Source organism: Desarmillaria tabescens, assembly GCF_030435595.1.
Source record: "Desarmillaria tabescens strain CCBAS 213 chromosome Unknown EV420scaffold_12, whole genome shotgun sequence".
NCBI lineage: Eukaryota > Fungi > Basidiomycota > Agaricomycetes > Agaricales > Physalacriaceae > Desarmillaria > Desarmillaria tabescens.
In genome coordinates, this window is record NW_026848311.1 from 941,980 (window position 1) to 965,305 (window position 23,326).

The window sequence follows — 23,326 nt, forward strand, 5'->3', positions numbered from 1 at the left end:
GAGCTTATATTGTTTCTCGGCTGATCTCAGTCAGGCAACAAGAACGATATGGAGAGCATAAAACTGACCATCACCCTTTCGCACCTTTAACTCTCTCTGGAAAAAATATATGTTAGAGAGTATTGGCAGAAGGGGCAGACACTCACATACATACTGTTCGGAAACTTAAAAGTTTCATCCTTTTCCCATGGCACTAACGACGCCTTGTACTCGGCTACTCTCTGCTTCTCCGCATCTTTTGCCTCTCTGTCTGCTTGATTCGATTTTCTCTGTCTCTGGGGCTTGACAGACACAGAAGGAGAAGGAGGTGAGCCAGCTTTGGGGCTTGTTTCAGACGACGATTTCGTTCGCTTGGCGTTTATCGGCGCATTCTCCGGTTTTTCCTTGCTATCGGCTTTTCTCTTGCGTGAAGACACCATTGCTAGGCGTGGAACTGTTAATAAACGTCAATAGCTGATGAGAACGCAGAATTTGAGGACTCACATTTTACGATACCAGGAGGAGTGCTCAATTCGACAAATATATAGAGCCATATCCGTGGCTGTGAGATGGTGTCATGTGGGCCTGCGTTCGTAGGCTGGAACTCGTGAGACCGCCACTGTTGAAAAAAATTGAAACGGTGAGAAGAATCACCAGAGAGACAAAGACGTGGAAACCCGAAAAAAGGGTCGTAGTTTGGTCGTAGTCGACGTTCAGGGCTACGCGTATTTTGACAGCTGTGGGATTTTATTCGGCTCGAAATCCGTGGCCTTTTTTTGGAAGGAGAAGCTATTCAGGTATTCAAATATTCAGCGCTCAAGCGCTCAGCGTTTAAGTTATATTGCTGTGGAAGTACAAAAAGCAGAGGTAGTCTATAGTACATTGTCGGTGTTGAAAAACTCTTCGGCGAACCGCAACCAGCACAGCCTGTACTCGACGAATCCTGACAATTTTCTTCAAACCACCCGTTCCCCATGGCCCCATGACGGAAAGTGAACCCCCATACGCATAATTCCCGGAAAGGAATCTGCAGACAAATACGACCCTGCTTGGAGATCGGGCTCAGGCATTTGAACACATGGAGAACTAGGATTTGCTGGGCGAAGCCAACAAGGCCACTCTTCCAGTTCTTCAGCTTGACTTTTTTGTGGTAGTGTTTCTGGGTGCATGGTTGGGAACTGTACTTGCGGAGCATTCTCAGCGGGCACACCTCCGGGTAAAACAGAAGAGATGGCGCTGGAGCGCAATATGTTAAGTTGTTGTTTTAGGTATTGATCCATAGATGAAGAGAGCAAAGATGAATGCATTTGCTTTAAAATGCTGTCAATGTGAAGAATCATAGTCAAGCTTTCGAATATCACTCACCCGCCATGTGTCGGCCAATTCAATATCGCGCACAGACTCAAGCAGGCATTCGTAGCTCAAGGAACACATGACATCTATCCAGTCTTTGCCTCTTTCCTTTAAGAAACGCGCGAGAATATCAGCCAGAGCGCGAATGTCTTGCTGTTCGTCGGAAGATGATAATTGGAGGTGATGGGACCAATGCCTGCAAGCGTACTCGAGGGCTGAGCTAGGACGTTGATTAGGGCGCCTGGTGCTCAACGAGATGTGTGGACCATATCCTTGGGAAGAGATATTTGGTATCATGAATCGTAACAGTGTCATCGTGATATTCAAATGGTACTGCTTCGCGCCCACGTAAAACTGTGGGAAGTGGAGTAATGGGTGATCTTGACATTGCCTCCTTTCACATCCATCAACATCACAAATACCCTTCCAGGGGTCGTGGGAAGTGATGAACTTGGTAAATGAAGGGTGAAAGACTGTTACGGGTTCGTTATTGCTGGTAGGTATGAGGAGAACTGAGTGAAAGCCAGTCAGCAAGCCTCGCACATGAGACACATCATGCTCAAGGAGGATGGAAAGATCATGCAGAGAAAGCGTGGGTTCTTTCTGCAGTACAAGCATGCCCAGAATAGCTCGACACTCTTCGATTTTCTCGTCATTGAGAAAACGAAGGGCAGAGGCCAGAATGCGCCCGTAGAATCGCACCATCCCAACCAATAGACCGGAACCTGAATTATTTTCCAGCAACTTATTCAGTTGCTGTTCTGGGGACCCAGGGGATTCTACATGGCGACATATTTCTGCTGCATAAACGAAAAGGTGGTCCGATTGCTTCGCGATCTGGGATACGTGCTCGTCGGACGGCCATTGTGGCGGGTTCGACGTGCCGAGTTTGGCTAGACATTCACGAACGAAGAACTGTATGTCGGTTTCACAGTGAAAGGTATGGAGGTCTATGACGGAAACGTTTCGAAGCGGGGAGTGAACACGGGTGACATCGTTTGGCCGAGAAGTAACCAGGACTTTCAGCCCGGGCAGGTCTGACAAGGATCCAAGGATTTGCTTCCAGAGCGGAAGCCAGCCATCCTTGTCCAAATTGTCACATTCGTCAAGCCCATCCACAACAATCAGGATGGGCGACGAGTCCAACCCCGAATCTTGTAACGGCTTGACGATCAGCTTCTCCCATTGCTCCGGTGGCGGCATCCTTACAAATCCCAGCTTCGAGTTCCGTACGACCTTCAGCACCTGACGGCAGTATGCTCCGTTGGCTGCAGCGAGATGAAAGGCGATAGACGGAATAATGCGACGGATATCTCTTCGGTCTGCATTGCGCCTAGAGCAGAAAAACGATCCCCAAAGAACATTACTAGTATTCGACACGATACGAGCCATGCTTTTTGCTAGGGACGTCTTGCCCGTACCTGCCATGCCGTTAATCCAGAAGATCTGGGGCTGAGAAATATTGTCCAACCAGGAAGAGAACTTGTACAAGATCTCTGAGCGCGTGCCTTCGGTGCACTCGCTGCCTCCGGAAGCCGCGTTCCATGAAGCGTCATGTACACATTCGAGCGCACCAAATAGACCTATACGAGCTGTAAGCACCAGTTACATGAGGTAAACATAGATCCTCACTATTATTCACGAGGAACTGCAAAGGAAGAAATATTAATTCTGTGCTTTGATATCCAGTATATTTTTCGGCTTACCGAGGTGTCTATCGCTGCGTGTAATGCAGCCTCTGTCTAAGGGACAAAGATGAGAAAAGCCCCCAGGAGGAGGGCTATGGCATATGACTTACCGTGACCATATCCAAAGCGTCTTTCACGCGTTTCAGATATCGGGCAATCAAAGCACGATCATCCGATGCTGTGAATGCGCGTCTCAATGTTCCCTTCTCGAGAATCTTCTGGAGTTCAGGATGGAATTCTTCAGTCCGGCTGCCAAAGATTAGTATCAAAGGGGGAAATTACATGTTAGTTGAACTTACCTGACAACTACGGCAACTCTGTCGCGAAGGTCTTCAGGTAGGTCGATGTATTGCTGAAGCAAGCGGGAAAATCTGTCATTGATGTCGGGTATCAAGATATAAAGTTCTTGGGAATCATGTTTATTGACCATGCCCGTCTTTGTGTATCCAATTAACAGTAAGAAAAGAAAGAACGTCGGGATGCCGCACCTCAAGCATAGACATAGTATCACAACAGATACCAAGAAAAGCTTTGACGCCCGGCACGGGACAATCCTCAAATACTGTATGAAGGACTTCGAATGTCGCTTTCAGGCCCTTGAAGATTTCCCTGAGCAATGATTGTGCATCCATGGTGTTTGAACTATCTGAATGCGGCGGAAAGCATTGATGAAAGAGCGTTCGGAGTCCCATGGTACGTTGAGTCAGGGGATCCACTTCTCCTGTATTTATATGAGCGTAGTGAGAAAAAAAGTGTTGCAGCGGAGGACGAGACTTCCTTGGATCGCGGCCACGACACAAAGTCTTTCAGCTGGTCGTTGGAAAGAAAACGGCGTAATGACATTTTCTATGAAAGCGCTCAGGAGTTGTTTCGGAGTGTGAGAAAGTCTTCAAAGTATCAGGATATTGTGGGGAGGAAACCGGCGGCTTTGTCGACATGTTTTTAACGCGTGTCCTTCATTTGGAGGTCGCCTGACTGATGTCGGACGAAACGCTTCCCTACCATATCGCAAACGTTCAGGCCAGCAAAAAAAGGAAAGCGTGGCGTGTTATGTCGCCGAATTTGCTTCACGAGGACAGGATGACGATGCGAAATACGCTTGTAGGAGCAAGACACGCGGGATCATGGTGCAGCCACGTTGGTTTGTTCACCTAACGAGGCATAATACTTCCGTAGGTAGCACGTATTACTATCGGAGCAGATGGATGACAGATTTCCTTTTCACGTCCTGGACTATCTGTCTGTGGGACGGCGATCTAGTTTAGAGTTAATAAGCGCCGAAGGCCTGATGGTGGAACTACGGTGCATACCTACTATACAAAGAGGGCGCCTATCTGCACCTGGCCAAGAGCTGGAAAACATGAGACGTACTAGCCTAGGTAGGTACCCGGCTGGTGCCTTTGCCCTGCGACGTAAAGGACCTGTAGACCTCACTAATCACGGAGATGCTGATAGACTGACGAGAAGCACACCTGCTACCAGATTCCTCAGATAGTTCGTGATACCCACGCAAAGGTGACATTCGGCGGTAGCGCTTACTGCAATACAGAAGCAGGGGCGTTTCGTCCAAACTAATGTTCTCGCAACGCCGGAGACAGCAAACAGTCAGGATTCCATGGTCATGATGTTCGCGACGGTTGGTTGAATCTGGTCACTGAGTACCATTGTTCTGTGTCCATTGCCGTAAATACATCACGGATTTCGTTCGATTAATCTGCCATGGCTCCCGCTCAATTCTTATCACGGTTGGCTCGTAGAGTGAGGAGTCGCAGACACGATTTCTGTCCGCTCGACAGGTCAAATTTGTCCAAGTAGGATGATGGCAAGAGGAATGTTTGCTGTCACTCGTCATCGTAAAAACAACTGATGCCGAGAACGGCCGCGGCCCTCGTGGGAAAGTTATATAAGTTCGGACCGATAGGCCGAGCAAGATTCGGAGAGCGCCAGTTTGCACCGCGCAGTGAGCATCAACTTTCAAACAGGCCTACTGCTCTATTAAGACAACTTTGGCTTATTTTCTGGGGTGCACTCAGTGCACTGTATCCCGTAGCTTGCGATCTGTTGGAAAACGGGGTATCGGTTCGTTCCCAGTGTCACATGCACGGTAGCAAGCCAATAGTATTGCGCTTGGCTGAGCTCTGCAAACGCATGAGGATCTACGCTAAAGTACCTACTTTTATACTAAATGTACTTTTACTAGAACTTTCCATGCTTTTCCTACGACTTCTACCTTAATAAGCAGACTCTGGCATGATGCCGGATTGCCAAATCCCAACACGATCCTATCCAAATGATCCCCCCGTAGTAATAGAATCAGGGATTGAGTACCACTCGCGCCCCGAGCAGACCTAGTACTTATTCTCGGCTGGAAAATCTTGATTTCATGGCCCTCTCTGTTTGAGTACATGGAAAAAATGTTGCTGGATATATAGAGGTTATATTCCTTGCTTGGCGTCAGTTTCCTCTTAGACGCCCAAGAATCGATCGAGGTAGTATTCGCGAAAAGAATTGCATGGACGTTTTATTTCACCTTCAACCGTATGAAAAAAATCACAATTGTATCATCTTCCTGTACCTTATCATTCTATTCTCAATTGTTTTGTAATCCTTCACCTTGTATCGTTGTTTTCTGGGATTTCTCTCATTTAGTTTCCAGTTCAATAAATGCATAAATAGTCGTGTCCATAAACGAGAAGATAGCAGTACCAAAACACATTATACATAGGATGTCATAGAAGTACTTTTGATAAACACAAACCCTTCATTATCCCGTTAGTATCTGTTCGTCCGAAGAGCTCCAAAATCATCCATAACAAAATCCTCTTTCTCTTTCTCCTTCTTGGTCCGTTTCACAAACACTTGCTTGAACAACATCCACGGCCACAGAAGGCGCATCCAAAATGTGGCACCAGAGTCAAAGAGATATTTGCTCTGAAAGGCCATGACGACCCATACTGTTACAAACGTCAGGGAAGCAGCTACTTCAAAGTAGTGTGGTAGAGTCCCGTCGGTGCCGGGGTTGATTTCTCGGACATTCATTCCAAAAATGCCCTAGATAGGGATGGTCAATAATATTCGGGCAAGCGTGATCTAGAACACATACGGCAACGAAAGAAGAGGGAAGGAATATCATAGTGAGGTAGGCTATTTGTTTCATCTTCAATAGAATCAGTTATCCGAACTAACCGACCAAAGGATGAGACATACCGCCGCGCTGTCCCTTACAGCTGCCTCAGTTAACTCCTTCATACGTTTACTGTCGTTGATATTGACGCTGCTGAACACCTGGTAGTAACAACTCTGATCAGCCAGGGCAATTGCGCTAACAGACCCACCACTTACTAAATTCATGACATTTTTAAGCCGCTTATCCTGCATGCGCCGGCTCATCTCCAGTCGGCCGATTTCCGAAAGCAGATTTCGACATTCCTTCTCCAGCAACGTCCGACTAAATTGCTTGTCTCCTTCGGGTAGATTGTCCATAGCCGGATTGGGGGTATCGCGTATGAAGGCAACGGCTTTTCTCATATCTTCCAATAAAGAAGAATAATGTAGATGATGCGCTCGTATAATGTGCAGTTCCCGTGTGAGAAAGATGTTTGAAGGTTCCAACACACTGGTTTCCTGGTGTGAGGTGAGAACCGTCGTCGAACACTAATGTGGAGGGGACGTACTAGCCAACAAATGTGTGCATATAACGCCTCAAGTGCCTCATCCCAGGCGTACATGGCGTGCCAAATGAATGTCAGTAATACAAAAGTAGGATCCGGAGATCGTTGGAATATATTTTGCCAGTACACACTTTGACCTAAGAAGTTGTGAGCAGAGGAACGACGATTTCGATGTCCGAGGGTCACCTGCAAAGCGTATACGTTCGTGAAGGTACGGGGCAGACGTTGCCTCGCGATCAGAATTATGGTATGATATGAGGGTATTGCCTTCAACGTTTCGAATAAGATGGACTGCGAGGAGATCGAGCACTAAGGAGCAGCCATCGCCTGGGAAAGATGAATGAACTAGGGAACGACGCGTTGCTAATCTGAGTGCTTACCGGACCGCAGGACCAAAGGGGCTTGGGTATTAATTACTTGTTCGCCTGCTCAGAAGTGTCGTTCAGGGGATGAATCGAATCACTGGAAGCAATACTCACGGGCAAGAGTGTCTTCGCTAGTTGTTGATGCCTTGGAAAAAGTTGAAGAATGGTCGCTTACGACGACCGCATCCATGGTTTTGAGGAATGTTAACGTGATAGTGATATCTACCCATAACTGCTGGGTAAATACAAACGGCACAGACTGGAACTGAACTTACGGTCTCCCCTTCCTGGCTGAACATCTTCCTGGAAACGCGATGGTATCCATGATAGTGATGATGAGAAGAAGAACGGTTCTATATTGTATCTAAAAATACGCGCCGGTCAGTCAAGTAATTGAATGGACGGGAACTGAACGCACTTTGCGCCAAGCATTTGCAACACTGGCCCTGACATGTCTTCAACAAACAGCGCCCGGACACGCGTGTTCGCCGGCCTCTGAGCGGACTTTAGATGAAGTATGCGCTCGAGACTAGGACACGTACGTGTTGGCGAATGAGAACTCCCCAGAAACTATCCTTCGTTTCTTCTGTAGCCTCGTGCTTCCCTGAGTCCATGAAATAGCCGCGGTCGTCAACGTCAACGTGATGAATCGTGCATGGAATGTCCCGGTCGTAGTCTTTAATGGCATAAAGTATTCGGCTACGTCTGACTTGAGAAGGAGTCCAGTTCGGGAAACGAGACTGAGGATAGTTTTTCCAGCAACCGTTGCAGTCGACGTGGTCGCACAGCTCTGGAATAGGGGGGGCCTCTGATCCGAGCTGTTCTCCATCGACTTCTGCGAACAAATCTTAAGTTACTCAATCGTTGTAACATCGAGTTCTCGGCGAAGATAACGTACCATCGTTAAGATTTATCCAAGGCCTTCAGCAGGGTCAGCTTGCGACTTGAGCATAAAGAATGGACGTTTCCTACCAAGGAGCAGAGGGTCCTGAGTGCCGGTGAGAAGGCGGGGGCCTTCTCGGCACAAAACCATGGTTGGCGGGTTGTATACGTCGGCGAAGAGACGACATTGGTAGTAGAAAAGTGGAGCTATAGCCTCTGCCAATGAGCTACGCTGCCTAGAACGTCAAGGTTAATGACGGTTACAATTCAGGTCGCTGCAAGCCCACCTGTCATCTTTTCGTGGAGATGGTGAGTGATAAGCGCCCTGGCGGCGACTAAGGGCCGGCATATGTAACGACAATGGCCTGACTTTGAAATGATGGATTGATCTTTACCTCCGTCTTCGTCGTCGTAGGCGCTTAATGATGGCGTCAACGTTGTAGAGGGTCCTAGTGCCAAGATTGAGCAAAGTAGGTCAGGATTAGCCGATGTGAATCTCATTGACTGACCCATAATGCATCAGAAATTCTCCGTCGTCGTTTTGGTCCCGGTTATCGTATTTATCAGTCCGTCAGCTTCGAGAAACGTGCGCATTACCTCAAAGATTGCATCCTTGACCTTGACGATCACCATGCAGGTTTTTCTTTTACCCGAGCTGCTGTTGAGAACGGAGTTATAACCCCGAGTGTGGAGCCAGGTATGTGCTAGTGCCCTTCTCAAGGCGATACAAACTTCAACAACTCTTACCCAGACCATCGCATAGCCAGCAGTCGAAGCTTTCTTGACGGTAAACTCGTTTGACGTCGACGCTAAACGTTGAAAGAATTGATGGTTCTTAGTGGGGATCATCGGCTACATCGATCATGATTACTCGATTCTCAATCGTCACATTGATAATTTTCATCCTCTCCATAACATTTGTGATATACCCCGTCTCGTTCACTCTTCGTATACCTTATCTTGGTCGGAAAAAAATCCCCATAAATCTTGCGACTGCGCCTATACTTGCTATCGCAATCCTATGGGCCTCTCAATGTCTAGGTGCAACACAGGTGTGTATGTACCCTCCGTAGAATGCGCATTACAATGCTGATATTTCTCAGATTCGTGACGGAATCGTTGGAACTGGTCAGGAACTGTCTTCTCTCATTTTTGGATTATGCTTGATACAATCTCCAGATGGCGTTAAACCGTACAACATCCTTATTCTGTTCTTCACCCTTGCTTACATGGCCATTACGCTCGACATATCAGGACTCCTTCAAGCAGCTGCCTTTTGGGTCAGTAACCAAGGAGGGTCCAGCGGCTGGAAACTCTTTTTTTACTTCTACGTAATGCTCACGCTTACGAGCGGTATCGTCGGCAACGACCCCGTCATCCTCTCCGGCACCGTCTTCTTGGTATATTACACGAAAGTTACCGGACTGGAGCCTATGCCATGGCTCATCTCTGAATTCGCTGCAGCAAATACGGCAAGCATGATCCTATTTGTCGGTAACCCAACCAACGTCGTCATATGCGAGGGCTTCAATATCATCAACGCAGCCTTCACAGCCTATACCATACTGCCGTTCTTGGGCTGCAGTGTCTTCTGCTTCATCGCCTTGGCGTTCCAGTTCAGGGACTCCAGGCACATTCCACGAAAATTGTCTCATGTCGGCCACCTTAATGTTCGCGGGGTTTTGCGTGACCCCTTTGGGGCCCTCGCGGGGAGTTTGATCTTAGGATCATGCCTTATTGTCATCATTATCGTCAGTTTCTTCCATATCGACGTATGGAAAATCAGTCTCCCATTCGCATGCGCCAAACTTATATTCGACTTTGTATGGGATCATATACGGTTTGTTAGAAAGCACAGGGGTTCTGGAGACAAATCAGGATCATCAGATGAACCTCCGGTGGAGGGCGCTGACGCTGACCCGATGTTGTCGGAACTTAGGCGCGCTATGTCAATGTCCAGCGAACCTGGAAATAGCGAACGTGATTCTACATCCGCTTCTGGAGATCCCACTTTGGTAAATAGCACAAACTTGGATCATAGCCGCAGGGAAGATACCATTCCATCGTCCGCGTCATGTCTCAAGACCCAAAATACCCTTGACCCGAAGCTCGAGGAGTCCCAGCCGCAGCTATTCGCCAGTCAACGACTCCATTTCCACGCCACTCATCGAAGACTCGCGACACACTTCCCTACTTTCTTCACAGCCCTACCGCGTTTACCTTTTGGACTCGTCCCTTTCGCCTTTTCCCAATTCATCCTTATTGAGGCCCTGCAGCATCAGGGCTGGATAGAAGTCTTCGCAAATTGGCTCGTTCGCGCCTCTCATCGTTCCGTCCATTCCTCCATCTGGCTGGTTGGTGTCCTTGGGGTTGTGTTATGCAATTGTGCAGGGACAAACATTGGGGCAACCATCCTTCTAACGAAGGTCGTTCGTGCGGCGAACTTCCCTCCAGACAGTACTCGTGCTGCGGGCATCGCCTTAGCAGTTGCCAGCAATATTGGCGCAGTCAGCTTCACGTTTTCTGCGAGCCTGGCTGGTTTGTTGTGGACGACAATATTAAGCCAAAAGGATATTCACATCAAGCAAAGAGAATTCGCCTTTTGGAATTTGCTCCCTATTTTAGTCATGACGGCAGTAGGATTGGGAATTGTCTCTGCCGAGATGGCCGTTTTGTATTAAATATTTTCTTGTTTGTACACGAGGGCTATTCATATCTAGTGCTTGCTTTAGCTATGTAAGTTCATTACTGGTTAGTGTTCATTCATATCACTTAGCGCCTCATGATAGCCCCGGTAGTCGGCGGTGTAGAAAAGTAACTTTATAGACTTCGCTTCCACGGATTCTTGGGGCGTGCCGCGTCCGAATGGTGTGGCAAACGAACATATTGTGGCGTTGATTCGTCGGATGATCGGACCGGATACTACTGAAATTACTCTGTGGTATGTCCTCTACGCGTCCTAAAGATAATGGCCGCTAAATAAACATTGCATCGTTTACAGGAATGATTAGGTGTGCAATAAATAATCGTCATCATTGTTTTGTTGTCCTGAGTCCTGTCAGAATCCGGGTAAGGCACCTCTGACGTTCCTCCATACATGCCCTGCCCACCATGCCTTCGAAGCTATTATCAAGTCAGCTTCTTCTGATGACATCCTTGAGCTTCGTGCTTCATGTCCGTATCGACCGAGCCCAAGATCTATCTGCTTCTGCATATATGTCGCATACGGATCGTCCAGCGAGTCGACCTGTATTGCTTCTTTCCCATACATCGCCGCGATTTCACGAAGCGTCGCCGATTGTCCCTCCAATCGGAAGACCTGATTCGCTAGTTGCGGGATGGAATACGACGTTAGCACATGCCCGATGAAGCCTGTATAAAAGTGTATCGGCGCCTCACGGAAAGAAAGGCGAAAGTCCACACACCTGCAATGTCAATAATTGACGTGAAGGACGCCTGAACGTTTCCCGAACCAATAATTGAAACCTTTCCAGGCGCGGAAGAAGAAGCGACAAGCCAGGGAATTCCCTCAGCACACATTCCAACCTGTGGTTGTTTCATCGACATCAGCGGATATCGATAACGCCATAAAGACAAGTACCAATACTCTTGTGGTTGGAAGGCCGATTCTAGTCATATGTTCTGCACGATGAATGGAAAGAAAACTGTGTTCAGCCACGGTCACAGCGGCGTGGGGAGAGAACTCACGAGCATAACCTTCTCGGACCACAGATGTGCTCTGAGTATACCCTGGGAGCGGAAAGCCAAAGTCGTTAGGAATAAAAAGCTTCACGCCGGCCTGCTTCGCAGCATCCCCGATCCCGGGTTGAAGGTCAAGAGCGCCACCATGAAGACAGCTGACAACTATTTCCACGCCATAGGTGGTGAATGCTGAAATTAGACTGCGCTTGTCCCTATAGTCCAAGCGAACGATGATGGAGCCTCTGGGTATCTCCTCCAGAGTCGAGGAAGAGTCTTCTCGTGAAGATGCGAATACAATGACATACGCTCCGCGTACAAGAAGTTGCTACATTTTTGGTGTGAAGTCGTCAATAAATCATCGGAGCATGTATAGGTGAAACATAGCAGCACACCTCAGTGATACGTTTCGAGAGATTGCCGGTGCCGATAACTGCAGCTGGCATGATAAAAGGCATCGCAGACGAATTCGATGACAGTTCTGCAGGATTTTCTGCCGGTCCATTTTATCGTAACTCACTAAATATGATCTCATTTTAACAGATCGCTATAGTAGCCGGCCCCAAATCAAATTCTAATGAAAGATCTACTCGGCGTTGTACGTATGTGAGGAGCTACCTATAAATTTGTAATGCGCCAATGGCCCATGAGTCCAGCTTCAATGAATTGATAGCGAAAATATTCCACGAGACGGAAACAGTCATCATGACTGCTGAGCATGAATCATAAATTTGTTATCAGCGGCCTTGTCAAAGATATCAGGGGAATGTCCGCTTCCTCCGTTGGGCACATGCGAGCACTTTGACGGGAAAACTTAAATCAGACACCGGTAGATTGCAACGGCAACCGCGTGAATCCGAGAAATATACTTGTTAATGTTTGCAACCACAAAAAATTGGCGTGTAGAAGGCCCAGTTCACATCGATTTCTGGGCAACGTAAATAAAAATAGGGGAATTTGAGATAATTAGCCGCAAATTCACCGGTAAAGACCGGAACGGGATACTAAAATTCCCCGAAAGACCGGAAGGGGCTGAAAAGGGTCCTAGTGTGGTCGCAGCCACGTAACCCTCTTTTTTATGTTTCCCGTCAACCCCGTCATTTAGCGCAGTTGATACATTTGCGGTCTTACCAAGGTCCTTGGCGCACGCACAAAGCATGTAGCTGGAGATTACCGCCCACACACTTTGCGATGCCACGGCCGGCATCTTGTATCAGAAAAGGGAATCACAGCAAGCTATTTCGGATTTTATGAATCCTGACGGCATGCATATTGACAGGCAGTAGTCGGTTCTTTCTTTCACACCAATCCCTGAAAGCCCTGCTTCTCATGGAGGCAGGGCAACGTTTCCCGCATCACTCGATCCCCGTTACTGAATCAAACTGATCAGCATTGAAGCCGGCGTCTTCAGGACCAGCGGCTACCGGGATCTCAGTAGATCCGGTATTCAGTTGTCCTTACAAAGTCGCCGGATGCTTTATATCCTGGCGCTGGGTTTGTTCGCTAGTCTATTTTGGAGGCTATTTACCACAGCATAATCGCACGAGTACGAGTACGTGTCATTAGTCAGGGACACTGATTCCTAGCCTGCACCAGGACATGAAGAAGAGCAAGAGATTTGCTGGGCGATGGTAATCTGAGCAGAAAAGCGTGCCAGCTTCCGTCCTGGAGATGCTTCAGAAATATCTCCGATGTTTTCATTGACGACGTGAAGTCTCAGCGCTCGGATGGCCGCCCAAGGACAATCATACGGGTCAATTTCAGGTACGTAGAGCATCACGACGGTTACGAACACTGGGTTTGATATTGGGAGATGTCAGACTCCTCCATCTCAATCTCTCCGCATGTTCATGTACATTCACAACGTCATATTGATGCAGCCTCCGGTCCAGAACACTACTCAATGGGACCTCGTTCTCGGTGGTTATACATCTCGACTACGGAGCCTGGGGTTTAATTTGTCGGCCATTGAGAGTGCTGGTTGACGTAAAGTATTCTATAACCCACACCTCCACGATACAAGCGACATTTCCAGGCCTTCGAAACATCTCCGACGGCTTCTTCGAGTCAACCCGATTGTCGTTCGGTGTGTAATAAGCGGTACCGCTGTTCCCTTGTTTAGAAATCAATAGCCGCGGCATTGTTCTGTATGACGGCAGGCAGCTCGAACGTGGGGATCGTCAGCTCGGTTACTCTGATTCTATGGACCTTTCTCAGAGTATCGCGGGTATCAAGATTATGCCTGCCTGACAAACCATTCGCTTAGCTCTTTGCGTTGAATACGCGGCTGTACAATTTTTATGGGTCATAACTGGAGTCTTTATGCATAGAAATAAGTCCCAAACTTTCCCCAACACGTGTGTTCTTTGTTTCCAATGCTTTGGCCACTGCGCATAGAATTACTCGAGATTGAGTTATGTGGCAGGTTGAGTACCGGTCATGAATGTCCATAGCCAATCGTAGGCTATGGGACAATGAATTTGATGGTAGAAATGTTACATCGAAAATACATAGTTACGACCTAGATGCAGAAATTTCAAACCTCCAGGGCGTACAAATATCCTGCATTGGCAGCGTCCGGAAAGTGAGGAGTGCAGTGAGTTTCCCATATTTATTGCGACAGGGTCGAAGGAAGAGGAGGGAGGCTCATTAAATCATTAATCAGTGTAACAACAAACCCGTTCTCCTGAGGACACCACTAAAAAATTCATCGTCATGTCAATGTTTCGTTGAGACAGACTGCTTTGATAGGGTGACATTATGTGGCCAGTATTGCAACCAAGCAGGCCCAACTAGCTGGCAAGAAGCTCAAAGCTATCGCCGTGATGCAATTGAACACTAAGGTTCAAGAGAAAATTATTGCTAAGAGCACAAAGGGACAACCGGGAGATATGCCACAACGAAAGTGTCAGAAACCAGGAATGGCACCTCGCCGAACAAGACGCAATAATCCCATTATGAGGTGGCTCTTTTCGTTAATATATGACAGATGGTGCCTTTCTTCATTGCCATCTTCATTTCCTGACTGGGAAAACCGTTTTGGGCGTGAGATCCTTAGCTAGTAGATCCTAGAACTGAAAACACTTCAAGTTCGTTGCGATAGGTATCTGCGCAGAGTTGAGATCGTGCATAAAGAGCAGTTCAGAACCTATCAAATATATGGGGTGTAGTTGGACGGGAAAGAAGGATCTCATTCATCGGATGCTTTGTTAAATTGGCGGCATTAGACAGAGAAGAAATACCGCCAAATGAAGGACGACTATCTGAGGTAGGGGTGTCAGAAAAAAAGCACATGAAGGTCAGATGACGACAAACCAACCATGCTGCGTTTCTTCGCGGAGGCAATCTCCGGCCTCTACAGTGATATCAAGAGAAGACATACCAACAGCGACACATAGACTCAAGAGGCCGTTAGAAAGCCCCTGGAGATGATCTAGATGGCGGAGCCATCCTTGAACAATGATTTCGGATCGTTCCATACGGTGCTTGCGAGAAAGAACGAGCTTCAAGGCTCCTTCTTTCGCTGGAATTCCGGGAGTACCCGTGGGTTATCCTAGGCTAGATTCTGGAGAAGGGTAGTGCATCAATTAGCGTCGGTTAGTGTCACACACGTCCCTGGCACCCTGTTTCCTCGTCTTCGTCTTCGGCCCCGGGCTTCAAGTACGCGCAAGGGTACGAAAAATAGTACCTCTATGAGTACGCCGGTTGCAAAAGGCTGTAATGGCCATATGCATTACAACTCCGGAGAGACATTCTCTGATCAATAGGGACGTAAAGTTCGAGTTCGTGCGGTGCTATGATGGCGTTGGATAATCAATGGGTAGGCCAAGAAGGAAAAGAATCCACATGCAAGGGTACGACTAGAAGAGCTACGGATTTAAGGCGCCATTTTCCGAACTCGACCAACTGAAGCGTTGCATTGAATACTGCAACACGGTGCCCGAAAACGACGCAGCTAAACCCAGCAGAGGTGGTACAAATCAAGCACTTAGAGCAGAACTGAAGCACGGCAAGAGAAGAGATAATTTGAGTGAGAGCCCGTCGGCTTCCCACAGCATGAAAATAAACGACTCGCGGCGTTTTCCTTGGGTCTGCCAGGTGAAACAGCATGAAGTTGTCGGTATAGTAACCCTTTTTAGCAAAAAGACCCGAAACTTCGCCGTTTCGCTCAGAATCAGGGATAATCTTCGCCGGTAGCCGCAGCAATGGGTCCAGCCTTGCTGCAATGCGGAATTCAACTTCACCTTGTGGCATGAACCGGTGTAGTCGAACTTGAGTTCAAGGTGGCACTGCCACATCGGAGAATCGGACCGATCAGAGTCGGAGTCTTGGCCGGTCTCCAATCCCTACCAGTTCATACGACCACCACGACTAGTAGGTATACGCCGGACTTGGAAATCCCAAGCTCTTCCGTTAAGGTAAGGGACAAAAACCTCCTAGCTCTATCCCCGAAACTCTAGCCAGAACAGCGTTCTATTAATCTCCAGGTCTTTTTGATTCCTAAGATCTTGATTCTTGCGGTCATCTGTCCCCGGTAACTTTCGTGAAGATATTCACAGAGATCAGTGCTTTCAGTCAAATCCTCGCATAAAGCATACCCCCGACTCGGGAAGATGATCTCAGTCTTCCCTCAAGGCAGCCTGTCTGGACTCCACGTCAGCGGGTTTCCGCCTCAAGGTTTCTGTGTACTGGAGTCTTGCCGTCTTCTCAGTGGGTGTAGGACGGAGCACTTTATTTATTTTTCGTCTCGACTACTTCTGACCCTACTGATTCCTTCCAATGTCCTAACCGCAATTGAAGTAAAGTGTTGGACTATCCTGAATATTGCCCTCTCACTAATCCCGCTTATCAGAACATCACTGTGGACATCTTCATCATTTCTGTAACCGAGTATGCCGCAAACCCCTGCTCCGAGAATAAATTTGGTCTACATAGATGACTCATCTACAGAAACATTAGATACTAGTGTAAGTATGCTGGGCCTTAGCTCCCAACACTACTTGGGATCTCATGATAAAAATCCCTCGTGAGACCGCATCATCTTCTCCCTACCGGTATCCCCTAATCGAAAGCCTTGACGATGAGCTCTCCGCCGACGAATTTGGCATGCAACAAGGAGGGCATCTCAGACGCCGAGGCCGAGGTGAGTTGCTTTGGCCGGTTTCTTCATAGTGATGTTTCATTCGCTAAATCTACATCCATCAGGCTCCTGAATCACCAGCGCTATAATCATCAGGCCCTTCTAGACATCGAGATGGCGACAATGGTTCCCATAACCGCATCTTCTGTACGCTTTTTTGGGCCTGTGGTCTAAAATTTTTGGCATAATCGCCGTCTACTTACATTTTTAAGGGCCTTTTTAGGACCTCGAAATATTCATATAGGTGTCGTTTCAATGTGTATTCGCCTCATGCGACATAATACACTAAGATTAGGCGGATCCAACTGCTTCTCGATTTCTCGAGGACATTTGTATTACGCCACGGTCGAAGTCGCTTTTCGAGCCAACCTATATGACCCCCGGGTTCTGCTTTCAGGCCGTTCCAACCGTCCATCCAGAGCCCACAATCGAGGAAGGTGTAAGTTTGCGAATCTGAGACCCAACCTCCTTTACGGATATCTGAACAGATTGTTTAAAATTGTACTAGCTTCGCACGGGCACTTGTTCAATATGATAGCAATATCAATTGTTACGCAACCGGTGTTTTTTATCGCCTCATAATGTTCACCTGGACAGTGTTCGGTTCGTGTGCAGAAACTGCAAGCAAGCTGCGAGGAAATGTGGTAAACAATTCTCTGTGCAGGCATTATCACATGCCAGCGCTCCTTCCTAAGTGCCGTGTTTCGTCATACCGCCTGATCGCGTTGAACCGGCTATCCGGGACACATAGCCGGCTGACTATATATACCGGTTGTAGACCGGACGCGCGACTCACTTCATTCCCACCACCTTCGTGTCCGTTTTTTCAATAAAATGCCCTACGATTTAGCGCAAGCTGTAGGCTTCTCGCTGCCCGACCGAGAGGTGTGGTATTTGCTCGGCATATACCATTTTTGCCAATCAATCGTATTAGGTTGCATGGAACAAGCGAGACCTGCTCACGTATGCGGTCGGCGTAGGGGCGAAGAGCGATGATTTCGCTTATATATACGGTGCGATACGTTTCACTTCATAGCGCCCTCGTGAGCTGATGTCAATCTTGCAGAGCTGGGTACGCCGACCAACTTCGTAGCGGCTAACAAAAACTTAGATAACTGATGCTAGACCCGAAATTCTCTGCCCTGCCGACGTATCCTGTTGTCTTGGCTTTGAAGGGCGCAGAGCAAGATGTTAATTTGTTTGCCTCAAGGGCAAAAGGCGGTGTCCAAGTTCCGGGTATACCACCAATGGATCCAAATAAGATGGTCGGTTTTCCTCTCTCGAATCTCGTAAGCCAATTCTGAAGAACTCTCAAGCTCCACGGGAGCCAGTCCGTAGAAGTTTTAAAAAAGCTTCCTTTGGTGAGTGGGCCGGGCTGGAAATGGACGTCGAGATACACCGGTATTTCTGAAAACAGTAAGTTTTCACATTACGCATGGTAAATGGATACTAAATCTTGTAGAAACTGGTATCGTCATGACTATGGAAAATACGCTCATCGATCCAAATGGTGTACCGTACGCGAGACTCTACGTTCGTCCTTCTCGTATTTCACGAACCGAACAGAGATTCTCACTCTACAACAGAGCTCTACGTTCAATCTCGGAGCCAAAGCAAACGGAACGAGCTTTACTAAGGTTATTGCCAGTGCCCCTGTAGCTAAGGCCGCCCCAAAAAATCGCGAACCTGATTGGATAATCAAAGATCAGACATCGCCAGAGCAGGCCATCTTGTTTCGGCTCAGTGGGGACTATAACCCACTACATATCGGTGAGACGCATTCAATGATACTACGTTATCCTTTACTCACATATCTGGTGTAGATCCCTCAATCGGACACGCAGCAGGGTTCGGAGGAGTGATCCTGCACGGATTGTCGACATATGGATTTGTTGCGCGGGGGCTCATCAAGGCAATAGCCAACAACGACCCTGATGCGTTAAAGCTATTTGGGGTGAGATTCACGTCGCCAGTGAAGCCGGGTGACGCGTTGGAGACTCACGCTTGGGAGGTTGGACCTGGGCCCAACGGGACGACGGAGATTTCTTTTATAACAAAGAATGCTACCACTGGAAAGGTAGTTACTGCTGCATTTCTACTTTCACTATGTGTTGACATATGGTTCATCAGCTCTCCCTTGGTTCTGGTATTGCATACATCAAGAAATCGGAGAAGAGTAAGTTGTAGGATAGGAGCGTCAAGATTGTATGACATGCATCCCCCGGATTCCCACCTTTGTACATTACTGTGTCCACATTTATTTGCATATCATATACTTCTCAAATTGCATCATAACCTTCCTATTCAAAACGGGTGCCTGAAAGGATTACTCGACAAAATACTCGTACACGTTTCTCAAATATTATCCATCAAGCTCAAGATCCACCAGTATCGTAGCTGTTGAAAATTGTTACAGAGTCTTTGGGTGTTACTTCTGAGTTCTCTTCGCAGTGACATACTGTTTGTTCCCTCTTCCTGCTAACATGATACCGCTCCGAGTGGCTTCACTGTGTGGTCACGCTTTGCTGGCTTCGCAGCACTCTCCCGCGGTCCCACATTGCGTCGGCTTCAATATAGCAACCCTTCAGCCATCGGTTTGTTTCCCCCTCCCTCGGCGTGAACCCAGGTTTATCCTGAAATTCAGTCCTAGCATGAAGCACCCTGCGATTATCAAAGAGAACGGCGTCTCCCTCTTGAAGGGTGTATTCATAAGTATTTTTAGTGTCATTGAGCAATTGCGTGAATTCCTTCAGGGCGGAGTAAAACGCCGGTGGGGTAGACAGCAGCAGAGGTGCTTGGAACGGAGGAGAATAGTTCAGCTGTGTGATGGTCTTGCCGTCCCCGGATAGCTCGATGGTAGGATGCTCAAAGCGAAGGTGATGTCCGTCGTTAATATAGTGGAATGGGACAAGGGTCGAGGTGAGCACGTCGAAATGAAATGGATTTTGTTCTTTCAGCTTCTCTGCCGTAAAGAGAGCATCGGCAAAGTAGGACGCGCCTCCCTCGACTTGATTTCGCAGGCAATGGAGAATCTGGTATTGAGGTGGATTTTGGAAATATCTATTGGAGGATTTAGCTGAGACACAATGTAGATGGAGGATACACACAGGAGATCCATATGGAGGCCTAGATCAAGGTCTGTATATGCAATATTGCGACTATTCACAACATTGACAACGTCCCACAATGGACCATAGAACGTCTCTCGTATCTCGCTAAACCTTTGCGCTAGATGACGTAGCTCACATGTCGCATTGCTTGTTTCCTCGTTTGGAACTCCACGCTAGATAGACACAGTTTGTCAATACGTCTGGAAAAAACTCGGAACAGTTGCCACTTACAATGAATATAAGCCCGTAACGGCAGATGTGATCGATTGCAGCCAACAAGCCTGACGGTGTTTTGATAGATTCGTAAGATATGTAGAGATCGGAGGTCTGAGTGATGGATGCGTTGTTCCATGCCTGTTTGAGCACATCTCTATGGAACCGAGAGAGATTCTGGGGGGATGTATGTCGGGCGAGGAATTCCCATGTGTATTTCGATTCATGGTTATCAGACCAGCGAATTCGAAGCCCATCGGCAAGGGACTCAATGTGATCTGGCCGTATATCGAGAGGAATGTCAGAACTACGATGAAGCTTTTGCTGATTAGCCGGATGCACGCATGCGGACGATTGGCATGAATCACGGAGCCACAGATATGGAAAGGCTGTGCCTAGTGAGGGGATGTGGAGATCTGCTTTATTTATAAGAACTTGGACAGATGACTGAAATCGGACATGCTGCATCCGCGAAAGAAGCTGGCGATGGAGGGCTCCCAAGGTAGGACGGGTGCGCAGCATGTTTCAAGCAAGAAATGCAGATATCTGACGGTCTTTATATCAGTTCGTAGCCTCCTGAAATCCGATACGACGTTGGTACCTTGGTTATAAATTGTTCGGTAGATATAGCAACGATTGGAAACCTTTGCCGAAGAAGAAAGAACCTTTGTTATTGAGAGCTCGAATTTGTAGCAGTTTACGAATGGTGGGAATGGATAAGTCGTGGACTTGTAGGCTGTCGAGAACGTCGTGAGAGGCCGTAGCAAACCTGAATCATGGCAAAGATGATCATCGCGGCCGGAACGATTGGCCCGGAGTCCCGCTTTCTGACACAGCCACACTTACACAACTTTTCCCAGTCCTCCTTACTGCCATGGCGTCAGACGAAGCCAAGTGTTCACTACTTTACTAGGCTAGAATATCTGGAAAGAACGTTTATTCTGTCTAACTTGGGGCCGAGTTTACAGTGTGTTCCTCTCTGATATATTTGGTTGAGGCAAAGCACTGAAAGCACTCTTTTGGCGTAACATTTAGTGTTATGTTTCGGGCCGAGCTCTGTAAAGCTGGAAAATGTACAAGAACCTTGAAAGTTCTGGGTCTTTTGGTGCTTAAATCGGAAGAAAGCCCTTCGATCTTTGAGCACGCAAAGTTCGGCTAGGAGAGCCTTATACTTATCCAATCATATTTTCGCTACAACACGATTACAGAATTGTTGCGCCAGGATTCTCTCGCGGCGCCTACTTGGCAGATCACACATGTTTGCAGTCCCAAAAAAATGTGGATGGACCAAGGTCGAGGCTCTGTGGACAAGCAGGTCCATGCTCATGATAACTAGGATTTCTCTGACAGCGATAGAACCTCTATGTTCAAAAATGCACTGTTAAAATGGCTCTCTGGCTCATTAGCAATACATCTGGACCCTCTGGTGCAGAGGAGCACGAAGATCATAACGGCCCTCATTTTGATGGCTGCAAAAGGAAGCGATTCTTTTCCCTAGAGGGTGAATATCCCTGTAAGTTCTTCTTCTATGCCGCAGTGATAGTCATCGTCGACAAAACAAGCGCGCGATCCGGTGGAGAGCGTCGAATGTTTTCCATGAATGATGGTGGCTGATTATCGGGGTATCACAGGCACCATTTTTACGTCTTACTCTGGTTTATACCCCAATACATGAGGCGAGGATGCCCTTGTTCCTTTCTGGACATTCGTTTCAATGTCAGCGGGATAGGACCGCACATACATCGGCGTACGGAGCGATATTTCCATATTATTGTTTTCTTCAAGAGTCTAGCTCAAATTTAGAAGCCCGGAAGACCGTAACGAGCTCTCCGCAAAGAAATTTTCATCCGGTCTCCTCTCTCTTTAAAGACTTCGCCTTCTCGAGTCCATAGCACTCGCTTTCGGATCGTAGAAGATATCACCTCATCCACTAGGAAACACAATCTCATTGGGCACGCCCCACAAATTATGTCTGGTGAGTCGTAATACCCGGTGCTCGATGACCACTCATGTGAGAATAAAGTACTCTTGCCTGTCCTCCCTCCGTTACCCCAAGAGCTCATTGACTCCATGATTGATGAGGCGCAATACGACTTTTTGACACTACTCTCTTTGATGAACGCCTCTCCATGTTGTACTAGGGCCCGTATCTATCTCTACCGCACCATCGATCTCAGTCAACGCCGCAAGGCGACGCGATTCTTCCATCTCTGTATCATGAGGGATGAGATCAAGTCCTACGTTCAATCAGTCTACATCGAGACCTGGAGTACCCCCGATTATATCGAGTTCCGCCACATACTGGAAGGACTCACAAAGGTGCAGGATCTGACTATCTCTGGGGAGTATGAATGTATTCCTCCGGAGCTGCGCGGTGTGTTCGCGTCGTACAATCTTTCCACCTTGACTCTTGAAGAAATGGTGTTTGATTATGCCGACCTGCAAGCCTTTGTCAGGTCATATCCGAATTTACGGCGGCTTATGGTCTTTGATGTCAACGTGGAGGAAAATGTAGCGCCAAACGCAGGTGCAATCGGGCAGCTCTCTTTGGAATCCCTGTCTGTGTCGCAGACAGATTTCCTCACCGAAGCTTCGAAGAGCACAGGTCATGGAGTTCCATTCATCTTAGCCGATATTCGGCGCTTGTTCCTGATGCATACGATGAAGAACCTTAACGAGCTTCAACGGGTGCTTCACGCCGTGCATCAGCCTCTGGAGGAATTGTATATGTATGAACCGCTGGTTCTAAGTAAGTAGAGGCCCTACCCACTTTGAGTTTGCCTGATGTTCCTGCAGCAGGCGGCGGAGATGTTCCGACCCTGGACCTTACAAAGATCTCCACCCTCACGCTCGAGATAGCGGTTGCCGGCGAAGGACCTGGAGCAATACAGTGGACCATCCTTCATTTTGCTTCTCGACCCTCTGATACAGTCAGTACTACAGAGATCAGTTTCGTTCTGACGTTCCCAGGAGGATGGCAAGATGGAAGAAGGTATGCATTTATGTTCTGCTCCTAATTCGGCTGAGTGATGCATTCGTAGCTATGATCCTATACTAGCCAACTTTCGAAGAATTCAATTTCAGGGTGCATGGGATGCGTTAGCGGTGCTTCTCGCCGGACATCTGAAGTCGAAAGTCGAAAAAGTTAGGATAATCATGAGCAACCAGCACGACATGAAGAGGAGCGATTTCCTTGCAATGGCTCGGGCGCTGAGCGAGGCGTGGT

General features: G+C 47.8%; 7 protein-coding genes across 7 annotated transcripts; 3 read left to right on the plus strand and 4 right to left on the minus strand.

Moving 5' to 3' along the window:
- Positions 1-738: 738 nt before the first annotated feature.
- Positions 739-3,928, minus strand: EV420DRAFT_225976 (uncharacterized protein). The gene is made up of 7 exons (XM_060481292.1): positions 3,509-3,928; positions 3,320-3,456; positions 3,131-3,269; positions 3,039-3,074; positions 2,965-2,980; positions 1,345-2,915; positions 739-1,289 (listed from the first exon to the last, which is right to left on the minus strand). Exons 1-7 carry the CDS (start codon positions 3,710-3,712, stop codon positions 936-938), a joined length of 2,457 nt encoding a protein of 818 aa, XP_060332731.1. The 5' UTR covers positions 3,713-3,928; the 3' UTR covers positions 739-935.
- Positions 3,929-5,671: 1,743 nt separating this feature from the next.
- Positions 5,672-8,164, minus strand: EV420DRAFT_1533668 (uncharacterized protein). Its single transcript, XM_060472769.1, has 13 exons — positions 8,029-8,164; positions 7,955-7,977; positions 7,599-7,891; positions 7,475-7,551; positions 7,332-7,420; positions 7,171-7,278; positions 7,072-7,116; positions 6,878-7,018; positions 6,695-6,828; positions 6,363-6,644; positions 6,228-6,305; positions 6,124-6,177; positions 5,672-6,071 (listed from the first exon to the last, which is right to left on the minus strand). The coding sequence occupies exons 1-13, from the start codon at positions 8,124-8,126 to the stop codon at positions 5,793-5,795; spliced, it is 1,701 nt and encodes a 566-aa protein (XP_060332732.1). The 5' UTR covers positions 8,127-8,164; the 3' UTR covers positions 5,672-5,792.
- A 637-nt stretch (positions 8,165-8,801) lies between these two features.
- EV420DRAFT_1267567 (uncharacterized protein) lies at positions 8,802-10,619 on the plus strand (the record flags this gene model as incomplete). Its single annotated transcript, XM_060467396.1, has 3 exons — positions 8,802-8,990; positions 9,042-9,066; positions 9,118-10,619. 3 exons carry the CDS (start codon positions 8,802-8,804, stop codon positions 10,617-10,619), a joined length of 1,716 nt encoding a protein of 571 aa, XP_060332733.1.
- A 263-nt stretch (positions 10,620-10,882) lies between these two features.
- On the minus strand, positions 10,883-12,083 carry EV420DRAFT_1762891 (uncharacterized protein; the record flags this gene model as incomplete). The annotated part of the gene is made up of 5 exons (XM_060480719.1): positions 10,883-11,310; positions 11,364-11,484; positions 11,540-11,580; positions 11,647-11,965; positions 12,033-12,083. 5 exons carry the CDS (start codon positions 12,081-12,083, stop codon positions 10,997-10,999), a joined length of 846 nt encoding a protein of 281 aa, XP_060332734.1. The 3' UTR covers positions 10,883-10,996.
- Positions 12,084-17,576: 5,493 nt separating this feature from the next.
- Positions 17,577-19,087, plus strand: EV420DRAFT_1533700 (peroxisomal dehydratase). Its single transcript, XM_060472770.1, has 8 exons — positions 17,577-17,662; positions 17,712-17,790; positions 17,903-18,042; positions 18,094-18,193; positions 18,240-18,310; positions 18,364-18,547; positions 18,601-18,854; positions 18,908-19,087. Exons 1-8 carry the CDS (start codon positions 17,612-17,614, stop codon positions 18,962-18,964), a joined length of 936 nt encoding a protein of 311 aa, XP_060332735.1. The 5' UTR covers positions 17,577-17,611; the 3' UTR covers positions 18,965-19,087.
- EV420DRAFT_1306663 (uncharacterized protein) lies at positions 19,088-20,890 on the minus strand. Its single transcript, XM_060468499.1, has 3 exons — positions 20,119-20,890; positions 19,885-20,060; positions 19,088-19,837 (listed from the first exon to the last, which is right to left on the minus strand). The coding sequence occupies exons 1-3, from the start codon at positions 20,620-20,622 to the stop codon at positions 19,282-19,284; spliced, it is 1,236 nt and encodes a 411-aa protein (XP_060332736.1). The 5' UTR covers positions 20,623-20,890; the 3' UTR covers positions 19,088-19,281.
- A 1,001-nt stretch (positions 20,891-21,891) lies between these two features.
- EV420DRAFT_226781 (uncharacterized protein) lies at positions 21,892-23,032 on the plus strand. The gene is made up of 2 exons (XM_060481295.1): positions 21,892-22,075; positions 22,124-23,032. The coding sequence occupies exons 1-2, from the start codon at positions 22,069-22,071 to the stop codon at positions 22,855-22,857; spliced, it is 741 nt and encodes a 246-aa protein (XP_060332737.1). The 5' UTR covers positions 21,892-22,068; the 3' UTR covers positions 22,858-23,032.
- Positions 23,033-23,326: the final 294 nt, after the last annotated feature.

Coding starts and splice junctions, on each gene's coding strand:
- EV420DRAFT_225976 (XM_060481292.1), bottom strand. CDS start 3,712: ATGGGACTCCGAACGCTCTTTCATCAATGCTTTCCGCCGCATTCAGAT. Junction 3,457..3,508: donor ATACTATGTCTATGCTTGAG/GTGCGGCATCCC, acceptor GGATACACAAAG/ACGGGCATGGTCAATAAACA. Junction 3,075..3,130: donor ACGCTTTGGATATGGTCACG/GTAAGTCATATG, acceptor TTTGTCCCTTAG/ACAGAGGCTGCATTACACGC.
- EV420DRAFT_1533668 (XM_060472769.1), bottom strand. CDS start 8,126: ATGTCGTCTCTTCGCCGACGTATACAACCCGCCAACCATGGTTTTGTG. Junction 6,306..6,362: donor TTAAAAATGTCATGAATTTA/GTAAGTGGTGGG, acceptor TGTTACTACCAG/GTGTTCAGCAGCGTCAATAT. Junction 6,072..6,123: donor TTCCCTCTTCTTTCGTTGCC/GTATGTGTTCTA, acceptor ATCCCTATCTAG/GGCATTTTTGGAATGAATGT.
- EV420DRAFT_1533700 (XM_060472770.1), top strand. CDS start 17,612: ATGCCCTACGATTTAGCGCAAGCTGTAGGCTTCTCGCTGCCCGACCGA. Junction 17,791..17,902: donor TGATTTCGCTTATATATACG/GTGCGATACGTT, acceptor AACTGATGCTAG/ACCCGAAATTCTCTGCCCTG. Junction 18,855..18,907: donor AGAATGCTACCACTGGAAAG/GTAGTTACTGCT, acceptor ATGGTTCATCAG/CTCTCCCTTGGTTCTGGTAT.
- EV420DRAFT_1306663 (XM_060468499.1), bottom strand. CDS start 20,622: ATGCTGCGCACCCGTCCTACCTTGGGAGCCCTCCATCGCCAGCTTCTT. Junction 20,061..20,118: donor GTTACGGGCTTATATTCATT/GTAAGTGGCAAC, acceptor GTGTCTATCTAG/CGTGGAGTTCCAAACGAGGA. Junction 19,838..19,884: donor GGCCTCCATATGGATCTCCT/GTGTGTATCCTC, acceptor ATCCTCCAATAG/ATATTTCCAAAATCCACCTC.